The sequence below is a fragment of the Miscanthus floridulus genome, chromosome 9, assembly GCF_019320115.1.
Source record: "Miscanthus floridulus cultivar M001 chromosome 9, ASM1932011v1, whole genome shotgun sequence".
NCBI lineage: Eukaryota > Viridiplantae > Streptophyta > Magnoliopsida > Poales > Poaceae > Miscanthus > Miscanthus floridulus.
Genome location: NC_089588.1, coordinates 136,885,812 through 136,908,100, shown reverse-complemented (window position 1 = coordinate 136,908,100; position 22,289 = coordinate 136,885,812). Strand labels below are relative to the sequence as shown.

The window sequence follows — 22,289 nt, the reverse complement described above, 5'->3', positions numbered from 1 at the left end:
ACATGCACATTCCAAACTCAGTGCAAAGCTGAAGACAAAACATATAGCGAGCTCACACGACAAATACACAGCTTCAGTCAAAGTTCACTGCAACGCCCACAAATGCATTCACTTGTCATATTTAATTCTGACTTTTGTGAGCATGATAAGCAGGGATATGGGAAGCAAGAGTTGTGCCCAGCCAGTTTGTTTAATTTTGTTTATGAGCGAGAACCAGCAGGGACATGGGAAAAACAGAGTTGCGCCCATATTTAAATTTTCAGTAAGGCAAGCAGATCATGAGCTAAATAGCAGAGATATGGGAATTCAGAGTTTTTGCTCACAACCATACTATGCACTCCCGAGTTAAAACTTGTATTGTGAGTTACATTTGCAGTGAAAACCCATTAAAAGAAGCTGACTACCGAACCATGAGCAAGATATATGTCAAGTATTCAACAAGTCACTAGATCCATAAAAGCAAGCATAACCCAACATAATTTTTTAAGTATATATCTGTGCTGTTTTCAAAATAAAAATTGGTCAAGCAAAGCATTCAAACCTCTCCAAAAGCATCGATCGCAAACTAGCCAAAACAAGTATATGGCATATGTAACTGAAGCAACTTACAATGATACTAGAATGGGTAACACACCCCGAACTCACCACGCAAACGTGCAAACGTGGTTTGATCGAGTGGTTTAGTCAGAATATCAGCAAGTTGCTGACTAGTATCAATGTATTTAAGCTTAATATCACCCTTCTCAGCATGATCCCTCAGAAAATGATGACGAACCTCAATGTGTTTCGTCTTAGAGTGAAGCACAGGATTCTTTGCAACACTTATAGCGCTAGTGCTGTCACACAAGAGAGGAACGCGAGAAAACGACAAACCAAAATCGCAAAGGGTAGCTATCATCCATAAAAGCTGAGAACAACAACTAGCAGCAGCAACATACTCAGCCTCTGTAGTAGATTGAGCAACATTAGATTGTTTTCTAGAGGACCAAGAAACAAGCGAAGAACCCAAAAATTGGCAAGTACCCGATGTAGACTTTCTATCCAAACGACACCCAGCAAAATCAGCATCCGAATAACCACACAAACTGAGAGTTGAAGCAGCAGAGTACCAAAGGCCAAATGCAGGAGTAAATCGAAGATACCTCATTATGCGCTTCACCGCCTGACGGTGAGAAGTCCTGGGGGACGCCTGAAAACGAGCACACATACACACAGCAAAGTGTATATCTGGCCTCGTAGCAGTCAAGTACAGCAGCGACCCAATCATGCTTCGATATTCCTTCTGATCCACGGGCTCTCCATCCTCATCAGCATCCAAAGCAGCGCTAGTCGGCATGGGCGTAGAAATTGGCTTCGCATCATCCATCGCAAACTTCTTCAGGACATCCTTCGTGTACTTTCCCTGATGCACAAATGTACCTTCCGAAGTTTGTTTTATTTGTAAGCCAAGAAAGAAATTCAGCTCGCCCATCATAGACATCTAAATTCTTTACTCATCACATCTGCAAACTTTTCACAAGAGCATGAGAGGAACCACCGAAAATGATATCATCCACATAAATCTGAACTATTAAAGTGTCATTTCCTTGCCTGAGGAGAAAAAGAGTTTTATCAACTGAACCCATTTTGAACCCGTTTTTAAGCAGAAAAGTTTTCAATCTAGCATACCAAGCACGAGGTGCTTGCTTCAAACCATATAAAGCCTTTTGCAACTTAAAAACACGATCAGGAAAATTGGGATGTTCAAAACCAGGCGGTTGTTTAACATAAACTTCTTCTTCTATAAAACCATTCAGAAAAGCACTTTTCACATCCATTTGATAAAGCTTATATCCACGTGAAGCAGCAAATGCAAGCAAAATACGAATGGCTTCTAAACGAGCAACAGGAGCAAAAGTTTCACCATAATCAATACCCTCTTTTTGAGAAAAGCCCTGAGCAACCAGCCTAGCTTTATTTCTAACAACATGACCATCTTCCCCTTGTTTGTTCTTAAAGACCCATTTAGTTCCAATTGGTTTACAAGAAGGAGGAGGATCAACCAAAACCCAAACCTGATTCCGTGCAAAATTTTCTAACTCCTCATGCATGGCATTGACCCAGTTAGAATCAGATAAAGCATGTCCAACATCTCGGGGTTCAAAAGAGGCAACAAAGGCAGTATGCGCAAAGACACAATAATTTTTATTTTTCATACCTCTGTTCCTTGTCGTGCGTTCATCCAAAATACCTATTATGTTCTTAGCAGGATGACGATTCTGAATGTGTCGTGGTGCTGTACGTTCTGAAATCACCTCCCCCTCAACTGCAGCCGGTACATGATCAATAGTCGGTGAAGCTGCAGGCTTTGCTGTAGATGTACGTGTCGGCGATGGTCCATCCTCCAAAGTGGTGGAGGGCGCCTGCTCAGGCTGGGCGCCAGGCTCCCCCTGCATCGCAGGCTAGGCATCATCGTCATCGTCGTCGTCACATCCATCTTCCTCTTTCTCATCCTCAAGAATATCCTGCCCGATCTCGTCATCACCTGCACACTCAAAAGCAGAAGAAAAACAAGGCATTGTCTCGTCGAAGGTGACCTCACATGTCTCATCGATGTGGTTAGTACCAAGATTAAGCTCACGGTACGCTCGCCCTTGCAAGGCGTACCCCAAAAATAACCCATCGGAAGAACGCGATTCAAATTTATCCAAATTTCCCTTTATCAATATAAAACACTTGCAGCCAAAAACTCGAAAGTGGAAAACTTTGGGAGGTCGACCAAATCTCAACTCATAAGATGTTTTTCCCAGAAAAGCTCTCAGAAAAATGCGATTAGCAACATAGCAAGCGGTGTTGATAGCCTCAGCCCAAAAACGTCTAGGAGTTTTATGTTCATCAAGCATTGTCCTAGCCATCTCAACAAGCGTACGATTTTTACGCTCAACAACACCGTTCTGGGGAGGAACGTAAGGTGAGGAAAACTGATGATCTAAACCTTGTTCTGAACAAAAAGCTTTCATGCGAGAATTCTTGAATTCCGTACCGTTGTCACTGCGAATTGCTCTAACGGCATTATTTGACAACTCATTTTTTAGCTTCAGAACAAGATCATGAACATGTGAGAAAGCCTCATCCTTAGATTCCAAAAAGAACACCCATGAATATCGAGAAAAATCGTCCACAACGATGAGCACATACCACTTCCCACCAGCAGACCGAACACGGGCTGGACCAACAGTGTCCATATGTAACAGTTCACCCAGTCGTCTTGTCATCACCTGAGTCACAGGTGCATGAGAAGCAGCAACCATTTTTCCATGTTTGCAGGGAGCACAAATCAAATCCTTTTCAAACTTGAGTTTCGGTAAACCATCAATTAAATCCAATGAACTCAAACGACAAAGCAAATCAAAGCTCAAATGGCCCAACCGACGATGCCACTTCCAAATCAGGGGGGAACCATGAGCAACTAAACAGCGAGTTTCACCAAAAGATTTAGAAAAATCAGCTTTAAAAATCCGTCTAAAAGGAGAAATCTTGCAAACAAGGTTACCGGCAGAATCAAGAACACGCGAATTTCCTTTCTTAAAACGAACCTCAAAATCATCCTCAAGAAGTTGCGAAACAGACAGCAAATTATAATGCAAATTCTTTACCAATGCGACGTCCTTTAACGTGTATTTATCTGTTACCTTGATGCAGCCATGCGCCATTACCTTACCTTGACTTTTATCCCCAAAAGTGATGTTTTCCTTTACGCTCGTGGGGGTGAGGCTGGAGAACCATTTATCATCTCCGGTCATGTGGCGCAAACAACCAGAGTCCATTATCCATATGTCCTCCTCGCCTCCAACCTGCAATCAACAACGAGAGCGAGGGTGAGCTAATGACTCAACACTGGGGTTAGGATAATGTAATGAAAACCAGTGCTGAGCCACTTGCTCAAAAGAAGCGTTAGCAAAATCAAAGCTCTCAAAAAAACGATGAGAACCACGAGGGGGAAAACGTGGTTTGTCATCCCGATGTTGTGCAAGAGCACGAGTACGTGAGCGAAAACCAGAAGAGCGAACAAATGGCTCACGTCTCAAAATAGGACGATCATGAGTACCACGTACAGGGTACTGCTCACATCTAAAAACACGACGATCATGAGTACCACATGTGGGGTACTGCTCACGTCGTTCAGCACGCATCCTTCGATAACAGAACTCATAAAGATGACCATCATGACTGCAAAAATCACAATGATAAAGCTTGCGTGCAGGAGCGAAAGAAGCCTCAGCATTAGAACTAGAAGCAACAAAAACAGGCTTAGCAAAATGATCACAAGAAGAACCATTTGGCTTAGTATTTAGTACACCCTTGAAGTGTTTTGGCTTAGGCACCCAAACCTGCTTTTTAGGAGCAGATCTAGATGTCTCAACCAGCAACCCATCAGAGGTGACACCTGAACCCTTCCTAGGAGGTGGTCCAGTATATTTAGCCAACGGTGGATTCTTCTCATCAACAGGCGGTCCACTTTTTTTCACCAAAAACATGTTTCAAGTCATAACCGGGACCAAAACGCTCACCCCGTTTAATTTGAGCAATAGCCATACCAATTTGAGGCTCACAAATAGAACACCAACCAAGAATAGTTCTCAAATGCTTATTTTCTTCTTCCAAATCAGCAAGTTTGGCCCTTAAATCATTATTTTCAACAACAAAATTAGGACAAGTTAGGCATGAAGGAAGAACCGGACAAGTGTGTTTTTCCAACTCAACAATATGTGATTTAGCAACATTTAATTCAGATCGTAAAGTTGGACAAATCAAATAATCCGGCAAATCAGGACAAGTGTGTTCTTCAAAATTTTTTATCCGACATAAAGCATTATCCAAGTCAACTTTCAGAAGCGGGCAAGAAACACAAGTACCAAGCAAATTCGACCGAGAACGAAGTTCATTTAGTTCAGCATAAAGTTTATCTCGATCATCAACAATGGAAGAATACTTGGTTTGCAATTTAGAAAGCGAAATCATATGAATTGAGCATTCTTCACATTCATCAGGTTCAGCAGGATTAGATGCAGCATTTTTGAGAGTAGCTAGTTCAGCACAAGTTTTATCATAATCAGTTTTAAGTTTAACCAACACTTTATTTTGCTTATGAACAATTTTAGTTAAATCAGCTATTCTTTGTTCTGCAGAAGTATCTACCTCATCATCAGAAGTTTCATCATTGCTGTCGGTTGATGCATCACCCTCCAAGGCCATAGTACATATCCCACCATTGATGCTGGCGTCAGTGATGAAGCAAAGTCCGTCTGTCTTCTTCTTGGGTGTCTCATCCTCGGAATCTGAATCGCTGGAGTCTGACGAGCCACCTGAAACATACTGTCCAAGAGAAGATAACAAAACATTTGCAGCCTTAGCGACTTGCTTGTCAGAGTATTTTTGTCTGCCTTTCTTCCATTGCTTATCCTTCTTCTTCTTCCTCTCCCTGAACTTCTCCTAGCGCCTGAAGGAGTTATTGCCCTGCTCAAAAGATCTCTGCTTGTTTGGGCAATCAGCAGCAAAGTGTCCTCGCTCACCACAGTTGAAGCAGCCATCTGAACGTCTTCTATTACGCCTGTTGTCATACACACGCTTAAACTTGTTGGAGAGCAGTACAAGTTGATCATCATCTAGCACCTCCAACTCCTCATCTGCAACATGACACAAAGAAGACAAAGCAAAACTGGAAACATTTGGATTAGCATTAGTGTTAGTCTTATTTCCAGAAACCAAAGCCATTGGAACGTCAGAAGAAGAAGCAGCTGTGGGATTTTTCAATTTACGCTTAGAAACAATTTCGATCTCTTTTGATTTGAGCTTACTGTAAAGCTCATCAGTGGTGAGAGTCTCATAACCTACAGATTCAACGATCGCCTCAACTTTCATATCCCATTCATCATTAAGTGAATGTAATAATCTGGGAGCCCTAGCATGATCATCATAAGGCATATTGCTATTCATGGCCTTCATCTTATTAACAATCACTTGAAAACGTGCAAACATGTCATCAATAGACTCACTAGGCAATTGGCAAAAAGCATCAAACTCTTTTCGGTGAATCTCAAATTTTCGGTTTTTCACAGTGTTTGAGCCTTCATGATATTTTCTAAGTTTCTCCCAGATCTGATAAGCGAGATCTTCACTAGAAACCCGATCATATTCAGTTTTACAAATAGAAGCCTGTAAAATAGCAACAGCGCGATGATTTGTTTCAAGAAGCCCGATCTCAGCGGCGTCAGTCGGTTCCTCAGCTGGAATCACATATGTGGCATTTTGTGTGATTTTCCATAGCTTCAGCGACTTGCCTTTGAGATAGTTGGTCATACGTGCCTTCCAGTAATCATAATCAGTCCCATCAAAAAACAGAGCGCGAACATCAAACTTTTCATTGGTCGCCATAGCTTTCAGCGCCGATTAAGGTATAGAAAACCTAAACCGGCTCTGATACCAATTGAAGGATCGAAACGGGCGACCAGAGGGGGGGGGGGGGGTGAATGGTCGCGGAAGCCAAAAATTTATAACCCTTCCCCTAAACACAAAACCTGATTAAATCACGTTTTTTAAATCTGGACAGAACTCTATGTACCTAGTAAACCTGATGCGGACGAAAATCCATAACTCCGATCGACCTAAAAATTTGTCAGATTAAGCTAGATGAAATTATGAAACTAACCTAACTGGAATCACATCAATCTGACTTACGGATCTTGAGATAAAAATAAAACAAGCAGACTATGTCAGATGCTAACGAGAATTGTAAAGAACAAATCGAGATGCACAAGATCAATCATTATAGATGCAAGATTAAATTGAGTAATTGAACTTACAAAAGTGCATCTAGCCTCCGCCCGAACATCCTCCCTCTCTTAATCGGAGAGATCAACAAAAACCTCTCACTAGAATTCAAACCCTAGGATAGACCGGAGAGAGGAAAAACTGAACCGTGGAACCCCGGGGCACGAGTACTTTTCATGGGTACTGTTCACGCATGAATAGTAACTAGCCGGGAGTCCAAAACGTCCCTCCCTTCTCAACCCTAGGTGCCACATATTTATATCTCCAAAGGGTGGCACGACCTATTTTCACATAACCCCCTACGCTAAATAAATCCAACGTAGGGGCGTAAATTCCAATTACGTCCTCCATGGCAAATTCCGCGATGTCCGCGATCCCTCCATCTCCGCGATGTGATCCTCGCGATGTCGCCGCACGACCATCCGAAATCGTATCGCGATCGCCAGAATTTTCCATCTTCGGCCAACGCCTGCCGCACGGGCGTCCCGGTACGATGCATGGCTTTGTGGCTCAACCAGCGAACCCCGGATTTTGTGGCATAATCCGGAAACCTCCCTCGACGTCCTCCCGCCATGTAGCCAGGTACAGTAGACGTACACCGCACGATCGCCTATCCCTCGAACGCAAGCCTCGATCCGCCCTTCTCCGCCCCCGCGGTTTTTCGACGCGGCATCCTATCTTCGTTCTTCACTCGTCGCCGCATGTACCTTGTCTCCACCTGTCACCTGCAACCACAACTTGCCAAGAGACACGTCACACGCACACCGTGTTGTCAATCGCTCATCACCAAGGTGCTAGCCCACTGGCATCTCAAAAACCTCTATTTCCTACCTTAATTGAAGGGCAGAGCTCCTGCCATTACTTTCAAAAAAAGAAAAAACAAATTCACACGATGCGATATGATTGAGTTTACAAGATGGCAAAATAATGATGTTGTTCTTCAATGAGAACAGAGCAGAATGTGATATTTGCATAAAGATCATGGAACATTGGAACAGCAGATTGTCTGCTACATCCAAAAGACAGAAATGTAATCTGACGCAGAACAACAACAAGGAAAGCACACGAAAGGATGTTTCTGCACTTCATTATATTGGCTTCATCACTGACATAGATTAGCTTCACGCCTTCAGAGAACATGATCTCCTTGCCCCTGTGATCATGCATCTTGCAGTTGATATGCTAAACTAATTAGCCAGCTTCTAAATTCATCAAACTGATTGCACCAACTTCAGCTAGCTTCTTTGCCTCTAGTTTTGCTGCTTAAAAACTGCATGGTGTTCCTGAGTTTGTTGATCACCAAGTGCACTACTACTAGATATTCAATTTCTGACAGGCTGCCTTACGGCTGCCGTTTCACAGATCTGAACATATGTGCCGTGCTCTTTACTACTGAATCTGCACATTTCTGATACTGATGCTATCTTATTTCTGAATTTGTTTGCCATGCTCTTTGCTAGCTACGGCAAGCTGATGTGCATTCAGCTATGCCTAGTACTACTTGCAAACTGTTGTCTGTCACCTCTGAACCATTTGAGGGGCATATGCTAATTGCTTCTGCACTGTCCATCATCGGTACGCAGCCCATTAAACTGATGAGCTAGCCCCGGGCAAATCATCTCCATTTTTCTTGCACTAATTCACATATACTACCTGCCCAAGATATTGTAAAGCTAAAAAGCCTCTTAAAGGTCACATGACCAAACTGCTCTTGCACTACCGGAAACCTCAAATTTGCTGAGTGTTTTTATGTTTGCCAAGTGTATTTACCCGGGCACTCGGCAAACAAATTCTTTGCCGAGTGCTATCCTAAAAACACTCGGCAAAAAAAAAAACACTCGGCAAAGAGGGGAGTTTGCCGAGTGTCAAACAAAAAACACTCAGCAAATAGGGGTTTACCGAGTGTCAAAAAAAAAACAATCGGCAAAAAGGAAGGTTTCCCCTCCTCCCTTCTTCCCGCCGGATCCTGCCCCTCCCCTCCCTCCCCTTCTTCTTCCCCGCCGGATCCGGCCCCTCCCCTCCCTTCCCCACCTCCCTTCTTCCCCGTCGGATCCAGCCCCTCCCTTCTTCCCTGGCGCGGCCCCTCCCCTCCCGCTTCTCGGTGCCGCCTCCCCACCGGCGAGATCCGGCGGCAGGCGTGGATGGTGGCGGCGGCGGCGGTGATGGTGGTGCGGGCGTGGTGTCGGCATCCCTCCTCCAGATCCGGCCGTCGGCGCCTCCCTCCTCCACACGGAAGGGCACCATGTTGGCCTCGGCGTGGTTGCCGCCAGCGGGCGAGGAGAGGCAGGACACAGTGCCCGTCCGTCAGGTACCGTCGCCGCCCTACGCCGAGCTTCCCATGTTTGCCGAGTCAGTACTGAAATTTATACATGTTTTTTTGGTAGATCCATGCAATGTGTTTTTGGACTGTTGTTAGCGTTAGATCTGTTAATTTTTGGCACCTACTCAGTACTGAAATTCTGATTGGATGGTTCTGGAGTACTATTTGTCAACTCTTGAGCTGGCAGATTGATGATGAAACAATTACCCCAAGCGCTTTAATCCACTGATACCAGTGATGGAAAGCTATGTTACAATAGCTTTTGTGGTTTTCAATTTGAAACTGCAGATCAAGAGTTCAGTTTTTTTTTAATTTTGTGCTATTTTTTTTCTTCCAGTCATGTAAAGATGGAAAACTTGACTAGAAGATGGCATTTGGATCTGTTGCTTAGTTTCCTTTTGGTTTAAGTAATGGGAGAAGTGATGAGATTATATCCACACGAGATATCTGCATTCTTTATGATGACAACATCATGCATCACCATCTGATCTCTCATTGCTTTAATCTATTGCTTTTACTAGAAAATATTGGACCCCTAGTTTAATATTGTACTCTAGCTTTTATGGTTGGTAGTTGGCAACTGCACATCAAGCATCATTACAATCTTTTAAAAATGTTGTACTGCTATTTGTTGCTCTGATATTTTGATCATGTCTGTGGTTGGAGTTTATTAGAGTTGTATAAGATGAATTTTAATGGGAGAAGTGATGATATTATAACATAGGAGATATCTGCATTCATTGTGATGATCACATCATGCACTACCATCTGATCTCTCTTTAACATTTCATTTTTACTGTAAATTTTTGCCAGTTTTATAGTATCTTGTAAGTCAGCAGTAGTTCTCTAAAGTCTAAATAGTTATTTGTTGGTTGTTGTAATTTTTATGTGCAATCTGTGATGCAAATTCCCATTTCCTGAATCACTGTGATTATTGCAATAAAAATCACCATCTTTTGGCTGAGATTGCACCGCAAATTTAGTTTTTATGGCATTCAGAGTATGTTTTCTAGTGTAATTTGTTGTACTCAATGCCATTTGGTATCTGACTTGTAGATAGTGTAATTTGTTGTACTCAATGCCATTTGGTATCTGACTTGTAGTCATTCTTTGTGATTGCGTGTTTCAAAACATGGCATAATACAAGGGGGAATGGATCTTGCGACACTAGTTGCTTATTTATGAGTTTCAAGTTACTATATGCCCGTTTACATGTTCTGATTGTTCCAATGATCATGACTGAAAAAACTGATGATTGTTTTTTCTTAGCTAGTTAGCCAGCTAGGTGTAATTTGTTTTCTGAATATAGTCTTTTGTTTTTTCTTATCTAGCTATCCAGCTAGTGTAATTTGTTTTCTGAATACAGTCTTACTATTATTATTGGAGTTCACTTGATTGGCTTTTCTGCTAGTGGCATCTTGACTTAAAACTGATGTGAATTTTTTATTAGTTATAGGAAGTCTCTGGATTATTATATTTCACTTGATTGATCAAAGTTTTATTTAACTGATGGATGATTTCTGTTACATTTCAAATTGTATGGTATTGGAATGCATATCTGACATGATTGCATTTGTATGCAGATGCCAAGCGTCTCATCGGCAGGAGGTTCTCTGATGCCTCTGTCCAGAGCGATATCAAGCTGTGGCCCTTCAAGGTCATTTCTGGGCCTGGTGAGAAGCCAATGATTGTTGTCCAGCACAAGGGTGAGGAGAAGCAGTTTGCAGCTGAAGAGATCTCCTCTATGGTTCGCATCAAGATGCGTGAGATCGCTGAAGCTTACCTTGGCAGCACGATCAAGAGTGCTGTTGTGACAGTCCCTGCCTACTTCAACGACTTACAGAGGCAGGCCACAAAGGATGCTGGGGTGATTGCCGGCCTCAATGTGCTGCGTATCATCAACGAGCCAACTGCTGCTGCTATTGCCTATGGTCTTGACAAGAAGGCTACCAGTGTTGGCGAGAAGAACGTCCTCATCTTTGACCTTGGAGGTGGTACCTTCGATGTCTCCCTCCTCACCATTGAGGAAGGTATCTTTGAGGTCAAGGCCACAGCTGGTGACACCCATCTGGGTGGTGAGGACTTTGACAACAGGATGGTCAACCACTTCGTCCAGGAGTTCAAGAGGAAGAACAAGAAGGATATCACTGGCAACCCGAGGGCTCTTAGGAGGCTGAGGACTGCTTGTGAGAGGGCGAAGAGGACTGAAATATGCTGAGAAAAAAATATTTTTTTTCTTTAGAAAATAGGTTTGCCGAGTGTAATTCCAAAAACACTCGGCAAACAATAATAGTATGCTGAGAATTTTTTTTCTTTGGAAAATAGGTTTGCCGAGTGTAATTTCCAAAAACACTCGGCAAACAATAATCCTTTGCCGAGTGTATTTTGAAAAAACACTCAGCAAACCACTTTTTTTTTGCCGAGTGTCAAATTTGACACTCAGCAAACCATTTGCCGAGTGCGTGATAAAAAACACTCGGCAAATAGCTGTTCACCGACACTGTAGATGCCGTGTGCTGTTTGTCGAGTGTTACACTCGGCAAAGCCTTTGCCGAGTGCTTTTTAGTTTTTGCCGAGTGCCTGGCACTCAGCAAAGTCACTGTTTTCAGTAGTGTTGCTGAATGCTCCTGCTACGCTGCTATTACTGAATCAACTTATGGGCCAACACTAATCTCTGATGAGTAGGGCTGCCTTGCTGCCAACCTGTATATGGGCTCATTTTCTTACAAGCATTTACTGCTATGTTCAGAACTTTGCATGCCCACCAATCATCATGCAACATTCTAATACATGTATGTGCTCATCAGGTGTTCACGGGCTAAATTGCCGTCATGGTACTGCTAGCTTCAACTGCCACGCTGAGACACTGTGTTCCAGGCATGCTACTGCTAGCCTCGAATTGGACACCTAATCGGAGCATGCTACTCATCATCTCTGAAAGTTTCTATTCCCAGTAAATCTGAACATGTTAAATTCACTGAACTAGTACAGACTGCCATAGCTCACCATGAGTCGGGGGCAACCAGGGATGCTCCTCTAATGATGCCCTATCGAGGAATCCTAGACGTGAACGAGTTCAGCTTCGAACATGGCTGCGAGTTCTAAGAAACGGCGTACACGTGCTTATCCGGTCAATGTTGTGATGTTTATGTGGCCGCATATCACGTATACGTACCCACATGTAGCCTGGGCAAAAATCACACAACATCGGATGTGTTGTACATGGGCCGCTGGCAATCTTTGGCCTATCACGTATGTATGGGCTGCTGGCAATTTTTGGCCCATCACGTATGTATTTGGCCAATGACGCTCTGTACTATTTCATCCAACAAGCTTGTTATTTATCTCATTTTCTATGCATTCACAGGAGGTTAATTAGTCCAAATATCATTGTTTTTGAATTTGTAGAAACATACACGTAACATTGCTTGGTTGGCAGCCTGCAACGTGCTCACCCAAAGATCCACTTTCTTTTAACGATATGTACGTGCAAGTACAAGGCCAATGCAAGTGTGAGAGGGTCTGTACACGGCCTCAAAATACACTCAAAAACATGAATACCATTTTTTGAATCGCTAAATTTTAATATTTCATGCACCTGCAGTTCAAATTTACCTTTTCGAGAAAAATTCAAGTAAACATAAAAAATTAAAAAAATATACCAAAAAGTCATAGAAAAGTTCCAAATTGGAACATGTGCTTCAAGGTACTGTATAAATGCCACAGAAAAAATTTGAAAAAAAAAAAATACTTTGCCAAGTGTCGCAATTGGTACTCGGCAAAGGAACCTCTTTGCCGAGTGTCAGGCTTGCAGCACTCGGCAAAGATTTTTCAGAATTTTTTTTTATTCTTTCCGATTAAAAGAACGCTGAATTTCTTTGCCGAGTGCCTGCATCTCGGTACTCGGCAAAGAGTCGACACACTTAACCCTAGCGGGCCGGCCGCGGCTCGTTCCCACTCTCTCTCTCTCCCTCTCACTGCCGCGCGCGCCCGGCACTGCCCCGCCGCCGTGCGACCACCGGCACCGCCCCGGCCCCGCTCCGCCGCCGTACCGTCGCCGCAGCCCCGGCCCCGACCTGGCCCCGCTCCGCTGCCGCAGCCAGCCGGCCCCGCCCCGGCCCCGCTCCGCCGCCGGTGGTGCCCTGCCCGGCTGCCCCCGCCCCTGACCCGCCGGAGTGGAGCAGAGGAGGAGCAGGGGAGCAGTGGAGAGAAGGGAGGTGGAGGAGAGGAGAAGGGAGAAGGAAGAAGGAGAAGGGAGGAGAAGGAGAAGGGAGGAGGAAGGAGAAGGGAGGAGGAGGAGCCTCGGCTGCCGGCCACGCCCCTCGTCATTCGTCCCCGCCGTCGTCCCCGTCCCTCGCTGGAGACGAAGGTGACCCCGGCACTGCGTCGCTCGACTCCACCGCCACCCAAGGTATAAAGCCCCCCCGGTTGTCGGCCTTCGTGCCTTGTATGTCATTGATGGCCTTCGTGCCGTATGTGGATGTGTGGGCCTTCGTGCCGTACGTGGATGTGTGGGCCTTCGTGCCGCATATATGCTGTCGGCCATCGTGCCGTTTTTTTCTTGCAGGTTTTGGAAACCTCCCCATATAGGGGAGGTTCTGCCGAAATTTTTAACTTATAGTATTATAATTCTTCTTTTGCAGAGCAGGACCCGTCGGAGGGGACCCAGAGTACGTAGGCGACCCCGATCGTCTTCGTTGGCGCTGCGGTCCTGCCTCCACAGCGTCGCTTCGCCACTGCCCCGCTAGCCTAACTCCACCGCCACCCTAGGTATGAATAACCTCTCTTCCTTATCGTTGTCGTAGATCGGTGTAACCTAGTTAGGCGTCTCCCGTTCGAAACAGATACGGTTGGAGGTATGCGGATCTTTGCATATCTAAGACCGTATCTGTTTCAGATTGTCCACTTTTTTGGATAGCCCGCGGATGCATAGATGGGGTAGTTTTCATGTTCTTCTTCGATCCAAGACAGAGTTTCGGCACCACCTCCCTGTTGTTCTCCGGATACACACTCTCCCTTCCAGGACGTGTATCGGGAGAACAACGGGGAGGTGCTGCCGAAATTCTGTCTTGGATCAGGGTAGAGCATGTAAACTAACCTCATCTATGCATCCGCGGGTGGGATTAGGACCTATCCTCACCCATTAGACAGTAGGCACGCCGTTCAGATGCAATTGGTGGTTATATTACTCGCTCATGTATATGCTAGAGGATGGATAACCGTGAGTGGATGTACACGGGCCGGCCAAGTCAGGCTGAAATCACCCCTGAATGGATGGACAAGACCAAGGGTTTCTTGAACCAAGCATTTGGCAAGGCAGCTAATGGAGCGAGAGACACATTCTGTCCCTGTAGCGAATGCGGAAACAGGAAAAGAAAAACAAGGAAGATCATGGGGGAACATCTTTGCAAGTATGGATTTACGCCAAACTATACCCAATGGGTGTTCCATGGTGAAGCCCATCGTACTAGAGAGGAGGTGGTGAGACCACGCTTGGAGGGGTATGGACTTACGACCGAGCTACAAAGAAAAACTTCAAAATGTATGTCTTAGAAAAGAAGCACAGGACGAAAGTGATACAATGGATGCAGACGTTAAAGTTCTCAGATGGGTATGCAGCGAATCTGAGGAGGGGAGCGAACCTAGAGACTGGCCGAGTCTTGGGGATGAAGAGTCATGACTACCACATATGGATTGAGCGGCTTCTTCTGTCGATGGTTCGAGGCTACGTCCCTGAGAATGTCTGGAAGGTGCTGGCAGAGTTGAGCTTTTTCTTCCGCCAGCTTTGTGCCAAGGAGGTATCTGTGAAAGTGGTTGAGGAGTTGGAAAAAGCGGCACCTCTGTTGCTCTGTAAGTTGGAGAAGATCTTTTCACCTGGCTTTTTCTTGTCGATGCAGCATTTGATTTTGCACCTCCCGTCCGAGGCACGAATGGGGGGGGGGGGGCCCGTGCAGAACCATTGGTGCTATCCAATCGAGAGATGTCTAAAGACTATTCGCAAGAAATGTGGAAACAAAGGCAGGATTGAGGCTTCTATTGCTGAGGCATTCATTCATGAGGAGGTGTCAAACTTCACAACAACATACTATAATGAGAACCTTCCTAGCGTGCATAATCCACCCGCTCCGTACAACGAGGACGAAAATGAATCGACCCTTAGCCTTTTCAAAGGGCCACGCGGGAGAGCAAGTGGAGCGACCACAAAGACCTTGAGCTATGAAGAGTGGTGCAAGATCATGCTCTACGTGTTGACCAACCTTGACGAAGTGGAAACGTATCTGGGGTAAGTTCTCAACGAACTTGTTACATACTCCATAACTTTTGTACATCCAACAACATTGTTCCTTGTCGGTGCAGAGAATTTTTTGATGAATCCTGTCATCATTCAAGGCCACCTTCTGACCATGAACGAGAGACCCTTCTTCAACATGGTTCTCCTGATTTCATAACATGGTTCCAAAAAAAGGTACCGGCCAACTTAGCTCTTACTAAGTTTGATGTTCCAAGTTGCCTGATTTCATTTCTCTCCTGCTTGAACTTGCAGTGCCAAAGGGATGTGTCTATAGGTGCTAAATTACGACAGGTGGCCAATGGCTTTGACTATAAGGTCTTGTCATTTAACGCTTATGACGTGAATGGATATCGCTTCCACACAACAAGGTACGAGCAGAGTCGTCCCAATCCAAGGACCACGAATACCGGAGTATTTACGCCGGGCACTGATCAGGAGGAGTATTATGGGACAGTTGAAGAAATATACGAGCTCGACTACCGTGGTTCCAAAGCACTTAATCCTGTCATATTCAAATGCCAGTGGTTTGATCCTGCAGTATCGAGAAAGTCCCGTCAACTTGGGATAGTCGAAACTCGATAGGATTTCTTCTATCCAGGAGAAGATGTCAATATTGTGGCTCAACAAGCCACACAAGTTTATTATTGTCCATATGCTTGCAAAACCGACCCATGTCTTCAGGGTTGGTATATTGTGCACAAGGTATCACCACACGGTAGATTACCTCGCCCAAACCCTGATGATTACAACTTGAACCCAAACACGCATGACGGAGAGTTCTATCAACAAGAAGAGGGGCTACTAGGGATGCTTGAGATAGACTTAACCGGAGAGATCGAAATGGAAGCAGACGAGGAATGGGTTGTTGACGAGGATGCTGCAAAAGAGGTGCATGATCCGAATGACTTGGAAATGCTTGACGGACTATGACTAGGCAATGACAACAATGAGGATGAGGCTATTGAGGATTTGGACAATCTTGATAGTGATGACGATACCTATCGTCCAGATAATCCCGATCATGAAGAATATTAGAAATACATGTAATACTATGTTATTTTGTAATTACATTTTCTTTATTTTGCATCTCTTACTAAGTACGTCTCATTTATCTGTACTTACTGGTTTACTCTTTTTAATTGCAGGTGATGGGGCCCACTAGGAGGAGCTGCCCCTCGGTTTACGCCAACCGGAGGGACATGGCGGCGGTTGAGGAGGCGGAGGCGTCAGAGAGGCTGAGGAGGCCGAGAGGCAGGCCTAGGTGGGAGCCATTGACTGACCACAGGCGTAGCTCCTCACGTGACCCTGTGCATGACGACGACCTTCAGCACACGATGGACGAGGACGGGGGTCCATGGACGGAGGATGAGGAGGTGGTTCTAGCGACGGAGGATGAGGAGGCGGCGACAGTAGGGGGTTCCACTTCCTCTGGTACGTCAAAGCCCTACCAGCGAGGTCCCGCAAAGCTCCCAAAGCGACCGATACCTGTTGAGAGGCACCTACTGATTGCACCCGAGGGCGATAAGTAAGTAACTTCATATGTTCTTCATTTGATATGTTGAAAAATCATAATAACAACTAATAACTATTGTGGACCACTTGTGCAGGAACTGGGTGCTTATGGACCAGGTGGCCCCGGCACACAATGTGAATGGCATCCTGGGACTTCTGTGCAAGGAACACTTCCCTGGCCTGGTTAGGAAAGGAGATCAGGATTGGGAGCCGGCCTGGACGTTCGACCACTATGCCCTTGTGCAGGATGCTCCAGATCATAATGGCATCCGCTGTAGAAACAAGGCAGATCGAGTGATTAGGGAGTTGTGGGTAAGTCTTTCTTGCACTACATTCCTCAATTCCTCGCATTCATTGGACATTCTTGAAATAAAATAATGGATACCTCGTGTCTTTATGCAGGACTTCTTCATAATCCAGGAGGGACAGGAGGAAAGTGCGTATCAGGTGGCTTACGCTTCCTGTAAAAGGCGTGTCATAGACTTGCACTACGAGTCCCGCATCCAGTCCCACATAGACTACAACGCCAGGTTCCTACTCAGGCGTGTCAACAAAGAGGAGGCAAGACGGATGACGCTGACAAGGGAGCAGTACATACAGGTAAATACAAAACATGAATATTCATTTCTTTTGAGATTAAGTATGCCTAATTTGATCTTCTGATATGTCATCTACTTGATGTCCTGTAGGTGATTCCAAGCTGGTGCGTCACCCACCCCGATTGCTGAGAATATATTGTGGACACCTGGTTGGACGGGGACTAGCAGAAGAAGCACGAGGAGGCCCGCGACAGGCGTTTGCAGATGCCAGGTGTACCTTACCATCAGGGCAGGCGCAACCTCAGCAAATATGCAAAGGCATATGTAAGTCTCCGCCATTGCTCTAATCTAGCCGCGCTCAATTCTGCATCATTTCTAACCACATGTTGTTGTCTTTCTCGTAGTCGGATGCACACGGTGGCCAGCCAGATGGTTAACTCAAGGCATATGCTCTGGCTCACATGGGCAAGGCAACGACCGACATCGAGTACGACCCAGATGCCCTGGTTCAGGCGTACACCAACTCCAGCGTCCACACCCGCCTCTCTTCTTTCATGGAGGCGGCAAGGTCAGTCCATGGGCTGGGCTACGATTCGAGAACCGAGGAGTGCCTTGATCCTCAGCTCATGATGAGGGTGGGGCAAGGCAAGAAGCATGGGCGGTTCTGGACTGGCGACGGCATCCTCGACACGGCCTCTACTCCTCCTCTCCACCAGCTCTGAGCATCGAGCACGAGCTCAAGCGTGCCCATACACCAACGGCCGACCGCGGTGTCGGCACTCCAGGTAAGCATTCCTGTTTCATTCATTGTTCTTTGACTTTTACATACCTTACCTATGCATTATTGAAACATTGGGGTCAAATGTGCAGGCCCATGTGCAGGAACTGCAGGCCGAGCGGGAGGTCGAGCAGCAAAGGCTATAGGCTTTGGAGGCCCAGCGGGAGCAAGATCAGCGGCAGATGGCCAAGATGATCAAGTTCATGTAGCAAATTCGCCAGCAACAAGGTTGGGCAATCCCATAGACGCTGCTTGCTCTAGATCCACCTCCACAACATCCTGATTCTACCCCGGTGAGTATAAGTACGAAGTTTTACTTTCTATGCTGAAACTTAGAGAAACCTAGTGAAACCTAGAGAAACCTAGTGGTGGTGGTGGTGTGGTGGTCATGGTGGTGTGGTGGTGTCGATGCGGGACCCATGGGGTTTCCCACGGAGAAGAGAGAAGAAGACCTAGTCCAACTAGGATTCCCTACATGTAATCCTACTAGGACTAGTTACACGTAATCCTACTAGGATCTCTACTTTGTAACCGATTAGGACTCCCGCCTCTCCTGGTCTATATAAAGGAGGGCAGGGGTCCCTAGATCAAGACACACATAACCGACAGAACTCACAACCACAACATACCTCGCAACACAACAAATAGCGCAGGGCGCAGTATACTATCCACACCAGACTGGACGTAGGGCGCCATGACTTTCCGGCGCGCCGAACCAGTATAAATCGTTGTCTCCTTGCGTTTACCATCGAGTTCCTGCAAACGCCGATACCCCTCCGAACAAATCACCGTCCCGGGTACCCTGTGACGGGTTGCCGGTGATCAAACACCGACAGGTGGTCATGGTGGTGGTGGTGGTGTGGTGTTGGTGGTGGTGGTCATGGTGTTGTGGTGGTGGTGTGGTGGTGGTGGTGGTCATGATGGTGATGTGGTGATGGTGGTGTGGTGGTGGTGGTGGTGAAGTGTTGGTGGTGAAGTGTTGGTGATGGCGGTGATGTGGTGGTGGTGGTGGTAGTGGCGGATATTTATCTCTTCTCTTGTCGCTCACGTGCAATCTCTTCTATTTTGTGCAGCATCAATCGGGGCGGCGTCGAACCACCTCGGAGGGTCGCCGGGATAGCACTTTGGGCCATCCCAACCCGGACCGTCGCCGTGAGCTTCAAATGGCAGCCGTTGTGATATAATGCACTTGTGAACTTTGTGAACTATGCTTGTATGTTTGGACTTTGGACTTGGGAGTCGAGATTGTGATACTTGTATGCTATGTTTGTGTTTGTGGTGGATTGTGATATACATTTGTATATATTTGTGTGATATATAGTTGTGTTATATATATATATATATATATATATATATATATATATATATATATGATGTATATCTTGTTTGCAACGATGGAAGACTAAAAACCAAAAAAAAATTTGAATTTTTTTCACTTCTTTGTCGAGTGTCATGACCATGACACTCGGCAAAGCTGGGAATCTGGGACACTAAGCTTCCCAGCTTTGCCGAGTGCCATTGTCAAGGCACTCAACAAAGAAAATAAAAAAAAAACAAACTGCTTTGCCGAGTGCCTACCTACAGCACTCGGCAAAGAAAATCCAAAAAAAAAAGAAAACAAGCTTTACCGAGTGCCAGATTCTGGCACTCGGCAAAGCATTTTTTTTAAAAAAAATAAAAAACACATTTCTTTGCCGAGTGCCGACGCTTGGCACTCGGCAAAGGGGCCGTCACTGTGACCTGGCCATCACGGCGGCTTTTCTTTGCCGAGTGCCGTCGTGGCACTCGGGAAATCCTTTGCCGAGTGCCCGACATGTGGCACTCGGCAAAGAAGCCTTTGCCGTGAGGGGATATGCCGACAGCTCTTTGCCGAGTGCAGCACTCGGCAAAGGCTTTGCCGAGTGCAAAGCCTTCTTTGCCAAGTGCAATTGCACTCGGCAAAGCACGGGTCTGCTGTAGTGTACAAGGCCAATGCAAGTGTGAGAGGGTCTGTACCCGGTACATATATTTTTTGTAACTAAAAAAACCACTTTTCTTCAATAAATATTTCAATCTCGTATTACACGAGGATATCCTTTTTAGTAACCAGCTGTTCCAGCTTTGTTTTAAAGACCTAAACAGTGAGATCATGACGATCCTGTGGTGTCTAGCCACGGTAGAGTTCACGCTTGATCTCATCCCGGTTCGGATTATATGTTATAGTGAGGACAATATCTGGTTTACCAAACCTGCGTACCAGAACCATGACCTTCATGTACCGACACCTCATGTGACGTAGGCCTTAGATAAATGATGAACCTATCACAATTGGCTTTCCAACAGCTTCTTGTCTATCCTCATTGGCATGCAGAATGTCAACCAATCCTTCGTAGAGGTCGTCCCTAATATCATCTTGATGGTTGCATATATAATCCAATCGAGATCTCTCGATCTTGATGTAAGTTTGAACGACAAACTATAGGAAAAGACGCTTGCCCATAAAGTATGGGATTAAATATTCTTCGCTTTATCTGAAATTTGTAGTAGAAGTAGTCACACACAAGTTCTGAAGAGAGTCTATAAAGAAATAACCATGAATTAGAGTTATTTGTATGATAGACATGAAGTATTAAATAAGAAGAATAACAAACCTATTTCTTCTTCTAAATCACTACGAGTCTTACGAAGGGCACAATATGTGTTGACTTCCTCAATACTAACTCTTTCTTCGGAATATCCATATGCCACCCAAGCTCACCCCTGCGCAAGAATAGAGGGTATGAAAGAGCAAAATAACATCCATAATAATGTCATGTTTGCTTCTATCTTGCACATGTAGGACAACACTATTCTCGAAATTACCAAGGAGTTCGCTCCCCTCGATGCAAACAACAGCCACCTCTAAAGCTGACGGCACATTGTATGTTCTTTGGTCTATCCTCTGGTCAAGTTTAGTGTCATATGATAGTTCTCGAGGTGTTAAGCCTAACCCATACTCCTAGGATGTGACCATGGGTTGTCATGAAGGATGACAACCAAGCTCTGAATAACTTCTTTGTATTTTCGCCACTGCAGTTCACAAGACCTTCGGTACGGTGCTCAAGGTTTGGGTCATCATCATAGAAATGAAGCTCAAGATGTCTTGGATCCTTACCATCTTCTCTCCCAAACAACCTATGTTGTGTGAGATTTGTCCGTGTGCACTAAAAGTGTAGACACCACTGTTTTGTCATGTTTGAAGTAGCACTATTGAGGTGACAATATAGAGAAGTGAAAAAGAAATGGATGTTCTTAATGTTGTTAATGAAATACCAAGTATCTATGTTGGCACTCAATCAAAGCCTCATCGGCTTGTTAGGTACATGTAGTGCATTTAGTTCAACCTTTTGAATGAAAACCTTTTCGCACTGCAGCACCAGCAATTTTTGATAGGTTTTAGCATGTGTGTGTCTGTAGGCAAGTTACCATACACCTTTTCGTACATGTTAGGTACTTCAGGGATAGAAGTCATGTCTTTCTCAGGGTGATCGATTTGGACATCCTCATAATCTTCCTCATCTGCAAGGATCTTTAAGACACAATTGTTTTGATAAACATGTGACAGACTCGGAAGGGATTCAATTGTTGTCAGAAATATGTTACCTTGCCCAGCGAACAGGTATCCCTCACCCGGCCTCTTCCTCATCACCTTTAAAAATATCTCCCTCGTCAACATCTATGACCATCACAGATACCTGAGTTCGTACAACTATATGGGTAACAACAGAGAGATCAGATACCGAATGTTTAAACCATTGTCATCAAATAATGGCTGTGTCAGTGTCGCTGCTAAAGGCTGGAGGCTTGGTCTAACGCTTTTTGCCAATCACATAAAGGCCGTGGGTTGGCTAGGTATGGGTGTGGTATCGCCAATGTGGTCTTCGGCCAAGCATTCACTATCATTTTAGTAGCCACTCTTGTGTTCCTACCTATGCCGTTTCAGAACAATGTCTTATGACGGTTTAACAATGCACGTGTTTGCCCAATTCGAACACTGTGTCTATATATCATATGCCCATG

At 45.2% G+C, this 22,289-nt stretch overlaps 1 protein-coding gene, 3 non-coding genes and 2 pseudogenes across 4 annotated transcripts; 5 read left to right on the top strand and 1 right to left on the bottom strand.

Annotated features, from left to right (window-relative positions):
* Positions 1–2,441: 2,441 nt before the first annotated feature.
* On the bottom strand, positions 2,442–6,414 carry LOC136481045 (uncharacterized). Its single transcript, XM_066478431.1, has 6 exons — positions 5,553–6,414; positions 4,896–5,345; positions 4,136–4,269; positions 3,696–3,833; positions 3,533–3,587; positions 2,442–3,448 (listed from the first exon to the last, which is right to left on the bottom strand). The coding sequence occupies exons 1-6, from the start codon at positions 6,412–6,414 to the stop codon at positions 2,442–2,444; spliced, it is 2,646 nt and encodes an 881-aa protein (XP_066334528.1).
* Positions 6,415–9,312: 2,898 nt separating this feature from the next.
* Positions 9,313–9,414, top strand: LOC136484608 (small nucleolar RNA Z194). Its single transcript, XR_010766114.1, has one exon. It is a non-coding gene; the product is annotated as a small nucleolar RNA Z194 (small nucleolar RNA).
* Positions 9,415–9,542: 128 nt separating this feature from the next.
* On the top strand, positions 9,543–9,624 carry LOC136484536 (small nucleolar RNA Z195/SNORD33/SNORD32 family; annotated as a pseudogene).
* A 203-nt stretch (positions 9,625–9,827) lies between these two features.
* LOC136484540 (small nucleolar RNA Z195/SNORD33/SNORD32 family) lies at positions 9,828–9,908 on the top strand (annotated as a pseudogene).
* Positions 9,909–10,019: 111 nt separating this feature from the next.
* On the top strand, positions 10,020–10,101 carry LOC136484549 (small nucleolar RNA Z196/R39/R59 family). Its single transcript, XR_010766065.1, has one exon. It is a non-coding gene; the product is annotated as a small nucleolar RNA Z196/R39/R59 family (small nucleolar RNA).
* Positions 10,102–10,206: 105 nt separating this feature from the next.
* LOC136484632 (small nucleolar RNA F1/F2/snoR5a) lies at positions 10,207–10,346 on the top strand. The gene has a single exon (XR_010766136.1). It is a non-coding gene; the product is annotated as a small nucleolar RNA F1/F2/snoR5a (small nucleolar RNA).
* The last annotated feature ends 11,943 nt before the right edge of the window (positions 10,347–22,289 follow it).